Source organism: Denticeps clupeoides, chromosome 3 (assembly GCF_900700375.1).
Source record: "Denticeps clupeoides chromosome 3, fDenClu1.1, whole genome shotgun sequence".
Lineage (NCBI taxonomy): Eukaryota > Metazoa > Chordata > Actinopteri > Clupeiformes > Denticipitidae > Denticeps > Denticeps clupeoides.
Window position 1 is genome coordinate 7128227 of NC_041709.1, and position 12303 is coordinate 7140529.

A 12303-nucleotide genomic window follows, 5' to 3' on the forward strand; every position below is an offset into this window, starting at 1 on the left:
CAGAAGTGTGTGAAAACCAAAATTACCAATACAGTAATTATAAATTAAACCCTAACAAACTTGTTTAGCAATAATCAATAATGATAATCAATCATCAATAAACAAAATGAGAGTTTTAATACTTTAGAAATTCACCAACAAGCAATAAAAATCATAAAAGCATCAATGGATCTGCTTGCTCACAGTGGGCGGGTAGGGGGAGGCGAGTCAGGAGTGGAGCGGAAACCCAACCCAGCAGAATGGCATGCACAGACGTGGCTGCACTGAACGCCTGACACGGGGTGTTTTTAACCTGTGCTTTCTTCCTCTGACGTGCATTATTTAAGCCCGACCTGCTGTTCTGCCGGGTCAGGTAGGGGAAAGGAAGTGCAGAGTGCTGAATCATGCTCCCGTTCGGACGTGAGCTTCGCAGGAGCGTTATATATTGGGAGTGGTGGCATAGTGGGTAAGGAAGTGGAAGGTTGCAGGTTCAAATCCCGATCCACCAAGCCCCCTTGAACAAGGTGCCGTCCAAACAGACTGCTCCTTGGGCGTCTATCAGGGCGGCCTATGCTCACTATGGGTGATGGGTTAAATGCAGAGGACACATTTTGTTGTGTACACCGTGTGGTGTGCTGTGTGTCACTTTCGTTTTCTTCCTTAAGATTCTTCATGCATTTATGAGAGGTGCTGCATCGGTTGACAAAGACACCATTGAGAGGCAGGGGGCAGTCTTCCTCTCAGTAATAGAAGCGTCATCTTGTTCAGATTGTTTTCCTCGGTTAAAATGAGCTTTTTCCTCTGGCGGGTCTCTCACATGTCTAATCCCCAGAATTCCAGGGAGTTTCTGAGGTCAGTGGCAGTGTACGTGACTGAGAGATGAGGTTGTTGAGTTGATCTCAGCTGAGGAGAATGGGAGATGTGGCCTTAGCTTTTGTTATGTCCAGAGCTACAGAAGAAAATAGCGATAGAGAGTTTGAACATTTATGTAATGAACTAATACATACGTGGTGATTTTTATTTTTAAATAAGCATTGCTAAAGTTTAAATAGAATTGCCTACTGAAATCTGCCCTTGTGTATAATGCTCATGGGTGGAGTGACACAATGATGTGCAGGCGATGAATAATGCTGGATTTCAATTTTCCCACTACCCATTTCAAACAGGGGGGACGCTGACAGCTCTTTATTTATTGCAGGGAAAAAGTAAAGCGTGAATTATATTCTAATTTATGAAAGACTTGTCAGTTATCTCAGCATGGGGAAGTATGGGTCCCTCTGGAGAAGTCTCCCAGTGACCAGAATCCATTGCCATGGTGATGACTATGCTAATACGTTTGGCTCTACAGAGCAAAGCAATTGTGACCTAATGAACAAAGGGAGCACAGGAAACAGACTAGTGCAATAAAAATGGAAATGGAAAATCATTTTATTATCGGACTAATTCAGGTATTCTTAATAAACCAAAAGAAGGACAGTAGCATCTCGGCTTTGTTTGAGTGCAGTCTGATGATCATTTTAAAATAAATAATCTTGGTTTAAGAAGTGGGATTTACAAATTCTGTATGTTCACAGTGTCCATTATTGAGTTTGGTCTCTCAAACGCAGTCTTGGGGAGTAACATATTACATTGCAAAATTACACAGTTACAGTGTCACAGAATTTAATTACATAAAAAAGTTGCTTGTTAGTCATTTCGACATCATATAGCACTGGTATCAAGAGGGGAGTAAAGTTGTTGTTCTAACATAATATGAATATTTTCATTGCCACTGTGAAGCAATACTGTTGAAGTATCCTAACTATAAGAATGGCTATGTCTTCGCTTCTCTCTACGCATTTTAACATTATGCAATTGCACAACACGCATATATTTTTCACTTTGGCAAGGAGTGCTTTTTCTTTAGTTCTGCTCAAAAGCATTAAAATACATTTCTTTCATTTATTAGTTTTATTTATTTATACATTCATTTTTTTATGTATTTATCAATGTATTCATTTATTTCTTTATATACTATGTGGTGTTATAGAATGGAGTATTGAAAACAGTATCGAGTACCATCCTTAGTATTGGTTTTGTGACAAGCCTAATGCTTAGTAGACGTTATTCATGATATCTGAGGTGTTGTATGTCCAAAGCTGGTCTTTTTACATTAGAAGTAAAAGATGCAAAAAATAATTACCCCAGTTAATAGTTGGATCAGTTAAACATTAAGAGGAGAATAATATTGCTCATTCTAAGCTCTTTTTATAGCTAGTAAAAACAAATGCACACACATACAAGCTATCAGTGCTAACTCCCAGTGTTGGTGTGCCACCATGATCCACTAATGATGACGTTTTTTGCTGTTAAGCCTTTAAGAAGGACTCGTCAGAACACAATTATGTTTGCATGACCAAAGTGATGTGTCCCTATGCACCTTGAAAAAGGGTTCAGAGCACCTTGATGGCCATTTACACTTTTATTTAACACAAATTACACGTCATCAACAGGGTCATTTCGGCTTGTATACAATTTTCAGATATGTTAGATATGTTTGACAAAACATGTAGACTGAGCACAAATATCCTCTACATGGCCTAATAAAATCCATGGGTATCTCAGGAGAGGAGCAGAAGGATGTTGCTGGAGAAGAGAATTGTCGGGCCTGCTTGTCCAGTAGCGGACAGTGACCCTGTCCTTGTTTTGAAATGGATGGAAATTAAAACCATACTTTTTGCTTTTGGACTACCAGTTAGTACAATGACATTGAGCACCAATCATGCTCAGTGGTGTACTAATTATACGGGCAATGTAGAATTAGTACACCAAACTTCAATCAAGGATCCTCTTCTCAAAACCAGTATTTTGTCGCGGCATTTTTATCATGCTGAAGTTGCAGTAGGAGCCTTAGACAGACTTGCTGAGTCTGTTGTAATTAATGAAGTGAAATGCAGTAGGTGTTTTGTGTGTTCTAGGTTGTCATAATGAAAGAATTACTTCCTGCTTTTTGCCTTCCCCATTATAGGTTAATAGCCAGGATCACTGGAATATTTAGAGCAATTAATGTGTTTTTCTTTTCACTGACATAATTTGGGTTCTAATTGAAATGTAGCTGTGCCCCGCAGAGGTATTTCGGCAGACATGGAAATCTTCATGATTATCAGATTATTTCAGTTTTAAGGTTGGTCTGTGCGTGGCAGGACACAGCGGCGAGCTTGACATGTTGTCACCCGGGGCTTGCAGTGGTGACATGGGTCCACTCAGGCCTTGCTGTGAAATATTTATGCAGCTGCAGGGACACTCCCTTCAGAGCCTCAGAAAAACCAAACAGCGGCAGTGTGGTCAGCCTGCGGGCTCCAGTCTCGCAGGGGAAGTGAGGCTTTCAGTCACAGCACCTAGATGACTGTTCTCGTGAAACACTTCCCCATCAGCCGAATTTGCATGGCTCCAGTAGACCCCACTTTTAAAGCCAAAACGGCGTTGACCTGATGGGAAACCCCTAGACCCGTGATGGTATCTGTGCTGTGGTATATGGCACCAAGCCTGTAAGTTGTGGGGTGGACTTGTTTTTCCAGCCAGGCTGGATAGATATCTGGAGAATTTGGAGGATGAGTCGACGCCTCAGACTCACGTTATGTTCCTCAAACCATCCTTGGGCCACTGGCTAATGTTGTAGTGCGGTGTGGGGGGAACATAACCAGATTTACAGTTATGGGCAGTTGGGCCTGTGGGAAGGGGAAACCTGTAAGACAGAATTGGAAATCAGTGTAGGGTGAAGATGTTTGCTTTGATTCTCCAGTTCGACTGTCCCCAAGTCGCGCTGTGTAAGCGCGTCTGATAAATGCTGTAAATGTAAAGGTTTTGAGAAACTTCTCTGCTTTAGTGCTAAACGTGGCAAAAGGAGTGTCAAAACCTTACATTGTTCCTTACATTTACATTTACATCATTTATCAGATGCCCTTATCCAGAGAGACTTAAAATCTGGAGCAAATCTGGGTTAAGTGTCTTGCTCAGGGACACAATGGGTTTGAACCTGGGTCTTCCGGCTCATAGGCGAGTGTGTTGCCCACTAGGCTTCTTGCACCCTTCTTGGGTGGGTACAATCTCGGCTTTTGTGTTCCAGTTTAAACAAACACACTAAACAGTGCATCAAAATCAGAATCCTCTCGTTTTCCAAAGCACAATGTTCCTTATGCCCTGCAGACCAAGGACCACAGAAAATATACAATACAGATTTTGCGGTTGCACACGAATGAATGACAGATGAGCTGACAGGAACGACATTTCAGTGCGAGTGTTATTTGTGGGATTTTATCACGATAGTCGACGATCTGGACCCCCCCCCTCTTCGCGTGTCCAGCCGAGGGAAGTTGCATAGTGAAGTCCAGCAGCGAGCCAGGATGTTGCAGCCTATTTCTCCTTTGAAGTTCGCATGCAGCGGGGGCTCCTCTGGATTCTTTCAGGCTCGATGCAAGGGTTTCTGGGATATGCCTCCACTTTTTTTTTCCCGACGGTGAATGATGAGCATTGATTTTACAAGAACGACAAAAAAAAAAAAAAAAAACCCGCGATACTTCTGGCGAGCTCGGCGCGCGTTTAACGATGGAGCGCGAGTTTAGTCGACTTGCTCCGACAGGAACTGTTATGGCCGAATTTGTTCTTCAGCTCGGCGGAATGTTTTATTAAGTGAACGCACCTCGCAAGATTCGACCACACGACTTGCTTCTGTGACCGCGGCTGGGAAGACGTTGCAGGTAAACCAACTTTCATGAGCGCGAACGTGTGGCGGTGCCTCAGAACAGACGCGGTTCGTTTAAAACGGCGGCACACATCCTGCTAGCTTCACGTGTACGTTAGTGAGTTTGTTTCAAATAGCTTATTAACTTTTTTTGGAAGAAGGGCGGAGAGTTGTCCTCATATTCTTATCATTTTTATTTGGTTTGACTAGTTTGAGTCAGTAACTTCCAAAGCCCTTAGTTTCAGGTATCTTGGCCATTTTTTTATGATGCATATGTCAATGGTTTGTGTTGCCAGGTGATGCTAGAGAAACACGCAACTATTTTCCAATAGTTATCTGAGCAAATAGTTACTTAATAACTTAATACATTTACTTTGAACTAACTTACATTATTCTATTGTATTTGGTAAACGTACATGCTTGATAGAGTTTGCTTTTCCTTCGGCTTTGTTTTTTTTTTATATATAGAGCAGACGTGGCAACAAAGCCTTTGAAACCGGGGCTTTTGAATGGTTGGCATTACGTTGGTTTTAAATTTCAGATGTTGAAATTCTGTGCCAGATGTGCAACACTCGTTCCCCACAAGCACATTTAAAGATACATTACAGAGTCTTTCTTTAACTGCTCATAAATCCAGTGAAGGATAGCATCCAAGCTTGAAGTCAGGAATTTGAGGTCCTCCTGCTTTTCTTCTGTTCTGGTCCATTTTAAGTATCATGCAGGCCTCAGGGTGTGTCTCTGGACATGCAAGACTGGAAAGCTCTCCTCCTCTGGACTGACCTTCAGCTGTTGCCCACACATGATTGATGTTAATGGCAGAAATGTATGCTGTAGATTTGAATCCCCTAAATTCAATATACACTACTCACAATAAGTTTACATCAGTGCTTTTCCTGTTTGCTCTGAATTTTTTTAAATAAGTAAAAGTTCCCTTTGATATTACTAATAATGTATGAGAAGAAACACCATTTTCAATAGTTGAATATTTATTTCCCCAAACATTTAGACAACAAAAAATGTGCACTCCAACTTCCTGAAATTGAGCTGTGACAATTCTGCCATGATGTTGTGGAGCATTATCATCCATTAACAGAAGGTTTGGGGTGTGCTGGCTGAATTGGGGGGTGATGATGGATTCTATGATGTCTCTGAGGTAGTGACTGAGTGCAGTGCAGTGCAGTGACTGAGCAATGTACAATAACAAATCTGTTTTGCGCTGACTCTTGATGCACCTCCTCCACCAAAGGAAGCCATAGTACCCCTCGCATTGTAAACGGGCCTGCAGCTCTGTGGCAGTTGCAAAACGATGTCTGAGTGCGTAGGTCCTTAGGTACTGGTCATCATTGCGGCCTGTCACTCACGGGGCTCCACTCCTGGGTCTGTCTTGAACTCTGCCAGTAGTTCTGTGTCTTGATGCAAGTCTGCTGATGACACTTTGAAACAGACCAAGTTCACAAGCAACCATGGCCAGGTGACGTTGCTCGTCCGTTAAGTGACATCGTGTGTTCATCGCTATTTGAATGATGAACTTGGAATGACTTGCTGACAATACCAGCTTTTTATAGCCACAGAATGTTGAAATTGATGTCACATTGAGAAAAGTTGTCTCTATGTATTGACCCCAATATAAGGCACACCTATACACAATGAGACCATTATATGGAAAACACAAAATGAGGTGTGTGTATCACCCCTATTCCAAAATGTCTGAAGTGAAACAAACACCGTATGTATGACATCCACCAAGTATCCCTAACTTTTCCCGGTTAAGGAAGCAGCCCTGTAATCAGAAGGTTGCCGGTTCGAATCCCGATCCGCTAAGGTTCCACTGAGGTGCCACTGAGCTGCCACTGACCAAAGCACTGTCCCCACACACTGCTCCCCGGGTGCCTGTCATGGCTGCCCACTGCTCACTAAGGGTGATGGGTTAAATGCAGAGGACGAATTTCATTGTGCACACAACAGGGGTCTGGGGCATGGAATGCATTTAATGCCTTTTGTTAAAATTCCTTTTACTAAAATAGAAGATTTAAATCTCGATATGGTCACACGAGTGCCATAGCACTAGTTCTGGTCACAGTAAGGATAGTACTGAATTGAAATGTCAGCTATCAGAAGTGTACTTGCTGGAATTTTAAAGTATACACACTGTGGTGAGTGACCTCTACAAATAGCAGCTCCTGAAAACTCTTTATTCTGCCATGGGTCTAAAACTGAAAGAGGAAAGAAGGTTTTCTAAGAAGTTTTGAATATGATACATTTGCATGCTGTGACTCATAGCAGATCCAGCTACAGGAAATGGAACTGTTGTGTTCTGTTCGGGTCAGCCTGCGTTGTTCCTGCTCATCTGAAGTGCCTGGATGGCAAGTACTGTTTCAGGATGAGTCATGGTGCAGGAATGGAGAGAGGTTCCCCACCCTTGGAGGAGCTTGGTTCTCCTCATCTTCTCCATCCATCAGAACAGCCCCCGGCATTCTGACGGCGAGCAAGAGAAAGGGAGGAATAGAAAAATAATCTGCAAGGACATACAGGGGCGAGCTGTATTGCAAGTATAATACAGCTATGGTTGAGGCAGGAATCATGTCTAATGTGTATCACATTAGGAAAAAAAAAACCAAGCATCTTAGCATTAAACTAAAGATGCACCTAACATCTGTTAGTCCTTTGTGCAGAGGGATTTGCATTCTATACCAGATAATCTGTAAGGTTCATGGAACTGTAAAATGTGCGAAAATATTAACTGGTCACATGGGCAGGGGACATAAATGGACCATGAGCACTTAAATACAGCTTGTGAAAACGCGCCATTACTTATTTTCTGTATAGGCTGTAATGTGTCTGTCAGGGGAGTGTTCTAGGTTGTCATGAGTTCTGAAGTTGCTGTTATCTTGCACGATCAACAGGTGGCACTGTAGTTCCAGATCTTCTCCATCTTCTGTGATGTCACGTTTGCTAATTTTCTTCTCAAACAACAAATTCTGAAAAATGACTTTCATCAGCTCCTGTGGCTATTTAGCTATATATGTGCAATCTAAAGACGTGCCAGATCACCACACACATCTGAAATCTCTCTGGATTTGACAACTAGATTTACATTTTGTTCACGTTGTGCTGTGTGTTTGCTCCAGTTTTGCTGTTCAGGGGTCTGGGCTCTTCCGCCAAGCTTTGGTATTTGGTATTTTAGTCCTGTATTCTGCTCGGCTGTCTCTTATCTCCCGTGTTCTCTGATTAATGATTCTCTTGTTTAGTCGGTGCCCTTGTGGGAAGAGCGATAGGCCCAGTTTCGCTGCGTCAGGCTGCTTTAGACAAAATTGATACAGGAGCCGCTCTTAAACGAATGTGCGCATTGTGGGATTGTTTTCTGGTCTCCGCACCTTGCTTTACCTTTTAGGGCCGCCTGTAATGGCTCATCAAGAGTGCCGGTCTTTATGTGCCATTTGCTCGCCTCGGCGTGTGTAGGTGACTGTAGCGCTCACAGCTGGAGACCTCCGTTCCAGTGTCACATAATGATTAAGTCAATGGCTTCGCCTTACAGAAATCCGCTTTTTTTATTTTTTTTCTTCCTTCTGACAATGGATGTGGAGTTAACTTTAAAAAAAAAAAAAAAAAAAGTAAATTTTATCATTATCTTGTATGGGGACTAAAGTTGAGTTTGTTCTAGAAGCTGATTGTAGCTGTGATTTAAATGAACAGAACTGCTGCATCTACACCATGTTCTCATGATAAACACCAAATGAACAAAACATCTGCCTTTACAGATTTTACTCAGAACTGTGACTGTTTTCAGATAATAGAGATGATAATTATTTCATCCCGAGTTAGATGACTTGGAAATGTGGCACTTAATAGACGGCGCTCATCAGTGTTATGTCTGACGCGGGGATGTGTCATGAAAACTGCAAGGAACCTGCGTTGGTAAATAGATGTAGACGTATTCTTTTTCTGGTCACAATTGATGTTCTTATGTCACACTGTTATCTTTAAACTCTCATTATGTTATCTATGAGGTCTGCACTGGGGTTAGTTGAAGACAAAAGACCACAGGCAGTCACATCTCTGCCTTTTTCTTTGCATTTTGGGCAAAATAAGTTAAAATGGTGTTCAGGACATGAGATGAACTAAAGCTGAACTTTTTTTCTGCTTTTCTCCCTGTCTCCGTCCCTCTGCAGTGATGCGGGGCTGAAGGCCTCCCTGTCGGGCTGGGACTCAGTCATGGGCACAGAGGGGTTGAAGGGCAGCGCCGACGCTCTCCACAACAGCAGCCGAGGGGACCAGGAGGCGGCCCGCCGTCTGGCACGCAGACTATTCCACCTGGAGGGCTTCCGGCGCTCCGACGTCGCCAAGCACCTGGGCAAGAAGTGAGTGGGCATCAGAAATACCTATTCCACCACTACAGACAACCCTGGGGGAGGAGCTGAGTCATGGAGCAATTTATGTGAACAGAGGGCAGATATCTTACTTGAGTGAACCAGAGCTGCAGGGGGTTTTATTATTTAAAGTGACGAGGTCCCATTTTGTCTTTTTTTCTTTTCATCGTCAGTATGATAATTCAGATAAACAGGTCTGTTGTCATCTGCATCGGTCAGAGGGGAAGCATGTAAATTCACCGGACCTGTTGTGTTCATCTGTATTGAAGCATGTCACAGCGGGCATCTCTAAAGGCACCTCTCTTGCCGTACTGTAAAGTGAAGTGATTGTCACATGTGATACACCGCAGCACAGCACACGGTGCACACAGTGAAATTTGTCCTCTGCATTTAACCCATCACCCTGAGTGAGCAGTGGGCAGCCATGACAGGCGCCCGGGGAGCAGTGTGTGGGGACGGTGCTTTGCTCAGTGGCACCTCAGTAGCACCTTGGCGGATCGGGATTTGAAACGGCAACCTTCTGATTACGGGGCTGCTTCCTTAACCGCTTGGCCACCACTGCCCCACTGTAGCACACACAGACTGAAACAGGTGACTGAGAGGAAGCTAGCTGCTTCCTCTTGTTGCTACCATGCCTGTGACGTGCACTGATGGTTCTCCGCTCCATAAGAGTGGCGTCCACCCTCAGGACACTTTTACTTCGGCTAACTAGGTCTTTGTTCAGCGTTCAGTGCCCTGCTGGCCAAGCCCATTTAGTGGCATATCTAACCACTTTTCGGTCACACGCTACTTTCTTGCTCTGCCACTCTAGGAGAAGAAAAAAAAAAAACACACACACACACAGAGAACATACATTGCCAGGAGTGTGCTCGACCGCCTGTATGAGGAGAATCCTCATCCTCAGCCCTTTAGATGGATTGCAGCATTTGTTTTGAAGCAGGGGCCACTGCCTCTTACTTTTTCTCCCGCAGCCCACTGTTTTCTATGTTTAGATGCTCTGGAGGAGAAGGAACACGATTAAAAAAAGAAGAGGGATGTAAGTTTATCACTGATTGTGCAGCACAGTTAAAGTTCTGAGGCTTCGATAATAGTACTACCATTTCCTCTAACCTTTTTTGGCCTATGAAAGTATTTCAGTTTTGGAAGAGATGGCCATGGTTGTCCCTGGAAGATGAATGTAATTAAACAGAGTGTCCGAGTGTTTGATGGAAAATTAAATTCCGGTTTCAGAGCCTACATATATTACTTATAACGAATACATACATTCACTATTAAATCTGCAACATGCATTTTCTTAACCTTTTGATGCTAGAGCAGAACTGGGAGAGAGCGTTTTTTTTTTTTCAGATCTGCGCTGCTGCTTCTCGTATGGGAATGATGAGAGGCGTAGTGGTCTGTGTCACCAAGGAGACAGACTCTACCAGTTTGTGACATCCACCCCCTTATGCTCGCCTGCCTCCGCGGTGACTCTGCTTAGATGGAGGTCTAGTGAGCAGCCAGCGCCTGTTCTTCCTCCCCATGAACATAATTTGTTGGTTTTGAATTGGTGCTGTGCACGTCTCTGTGTAGGCATTTATATGAACTTTTCCTTTTCCTCCCCCTTTCCTCAGATCAACAATGAATTAAAAGCGGCGGCCTGTTGCATTGTGTTGTTTTCCTCTGATGCATTTGAAATAAACAGAAATATATGTTAAATCATTTAACCAAAGGAGCAACAGAACAGTGACCACTATATGAGTCAGGTGAAGTTGTTGCTGGAGAAGTGGTTTTGACATGACTGACAGTTCATAGCCTGTACAGTTTCTTTATATAACTGCGTAGCTGTGCATTTGGGGAAGAATTCCTCCGTCACTCAGGCAGAAGTTACAGAAAGTGTATATTTTGTCTCACCACAGTGGTAACTGGTTAGAAGTGATGCCTGGACTGCATGTAGAGGTTTCCAACTGAAGAAACCGTTTGTGTTTCCACAGTAATGACTTCAGCAGGATGGTTGCCGAAGAGTACCTCACTTTTTTTGAGTTTACAGGGATGACATTGGACCAATCGCTCAGGTACTCTACTCTGTTCATATCATTTAAAAGGGAACCTGTGATGATTGCAGAATGTTTCTTGGGGAAAAATTATGTCCCTGTAGAATTAAAACTCACCTACACTTGATTGACAGTGGGATAAGTTCACAAATGAATGAATGTATGTATATTTGTACAAAACGAATATATTCAAATATAGATTAAATGATTCATTTAATGAAAAAAAGAAAACTTTGCTTTTTTTATTTTGTCTTCTCAGAATATTTCTGAAAGCTTTTGCACTAATGGGCGAAACCCAGGAAAGAGAACGGGTTTTGATCCACTTCTCCAACAGATACTATCAGTGTAACCCAACCATCATCGCCTCAAAAGGTAGTGTTAAAAATGTGGAATGTGATTTTTTTTCTTCTTTTTTTGTGTGAATGTTTGTTTTTATTCTGAACAGGTCCTAAATTAGTTTTATACATGTTACGTGCTATGGCATCCATGTCAAATTACACCAAATGGGACATTAATATGATATTAAATAATCAGAGGGCTGAACCTTAACATTGATGAACTGCATAATTGGGATCATAAAGGACAAGCACAACAAATTAATGTAGCCAGTAACATCATAATTAATTAAATGCTGCAATGAGAAAGACAGTGAAATAAAATGCATTGTATTCTGTAAATACATATTCATTTATGGATTTCTTTTTGCAAATTGTAAAAGAATGTGCTCTTTCAATATTTTCAATATTTTTTTTTGTCTTTTGTTCCCTATAAACATTTGATTTTGTAATGGAAAAAAGTTTTAAATCTCATATGCAATATGTCATATGCCTTTGCCATTGTAGAGGACAATTTCATTGTTTATATTGCAACAGTCTCCAGTTAGACTCGTCCCTCCTCCTTTCTATTAACATGTCCTGTACCTTATGAAAATGAACAAAATACGACACACATAAGAGAGATATAGAGCTTATTTGTCTCTTGTACCATCTATCTCTCGTTTGTCATGTCTCTTCCATAGCAACCATCATGGTAACAACAAGTCTCTGTGACCAGTAGATGGGTGAAAGCTAAAACGGTCTTCTTGTTGCTAAGACTGTTGCCATGGAATTGATGTTATACTTTGGCCCTATGTGAAGATGAATGTTGTGACCAACATGCATCTACTCTTAAATTTCAGAATTAAAGGCTTGCATTCTCAAAGCAGGGG

At 42.3% G+C, this 12303-nt stretch overlaps 1 protein-coding gene across 2 annotated transcripts in view; it reads left to right on the top strand.

Annotated features, from left to right (window-relative positions):
* psd3l (pleckstrin and Sec7 domain containing 3, like) overlaps positions 1-12303 on the top strand; it is a 71223-nt gene that overhangs the window by 21635 nt on the left and 37285 nt on the right. For both annotated transcript variants that reach the window (XM_028971681.1, XM_028971682.1), the window contains exons 5-7: positions 8869-9057; positions 11037-11117; positions 11356-11468. In XM_028971681.1, coding sequence (XP_028827514.1) covers positions 8869-9057; positions 11037-11117; positions 11356-11468 — 383 coding nt within the window. The remainder of the gene's footprint in view (positions 1-8868; positions 9058-11036; positions 11118-11355; positions 11469-12303) is intronic.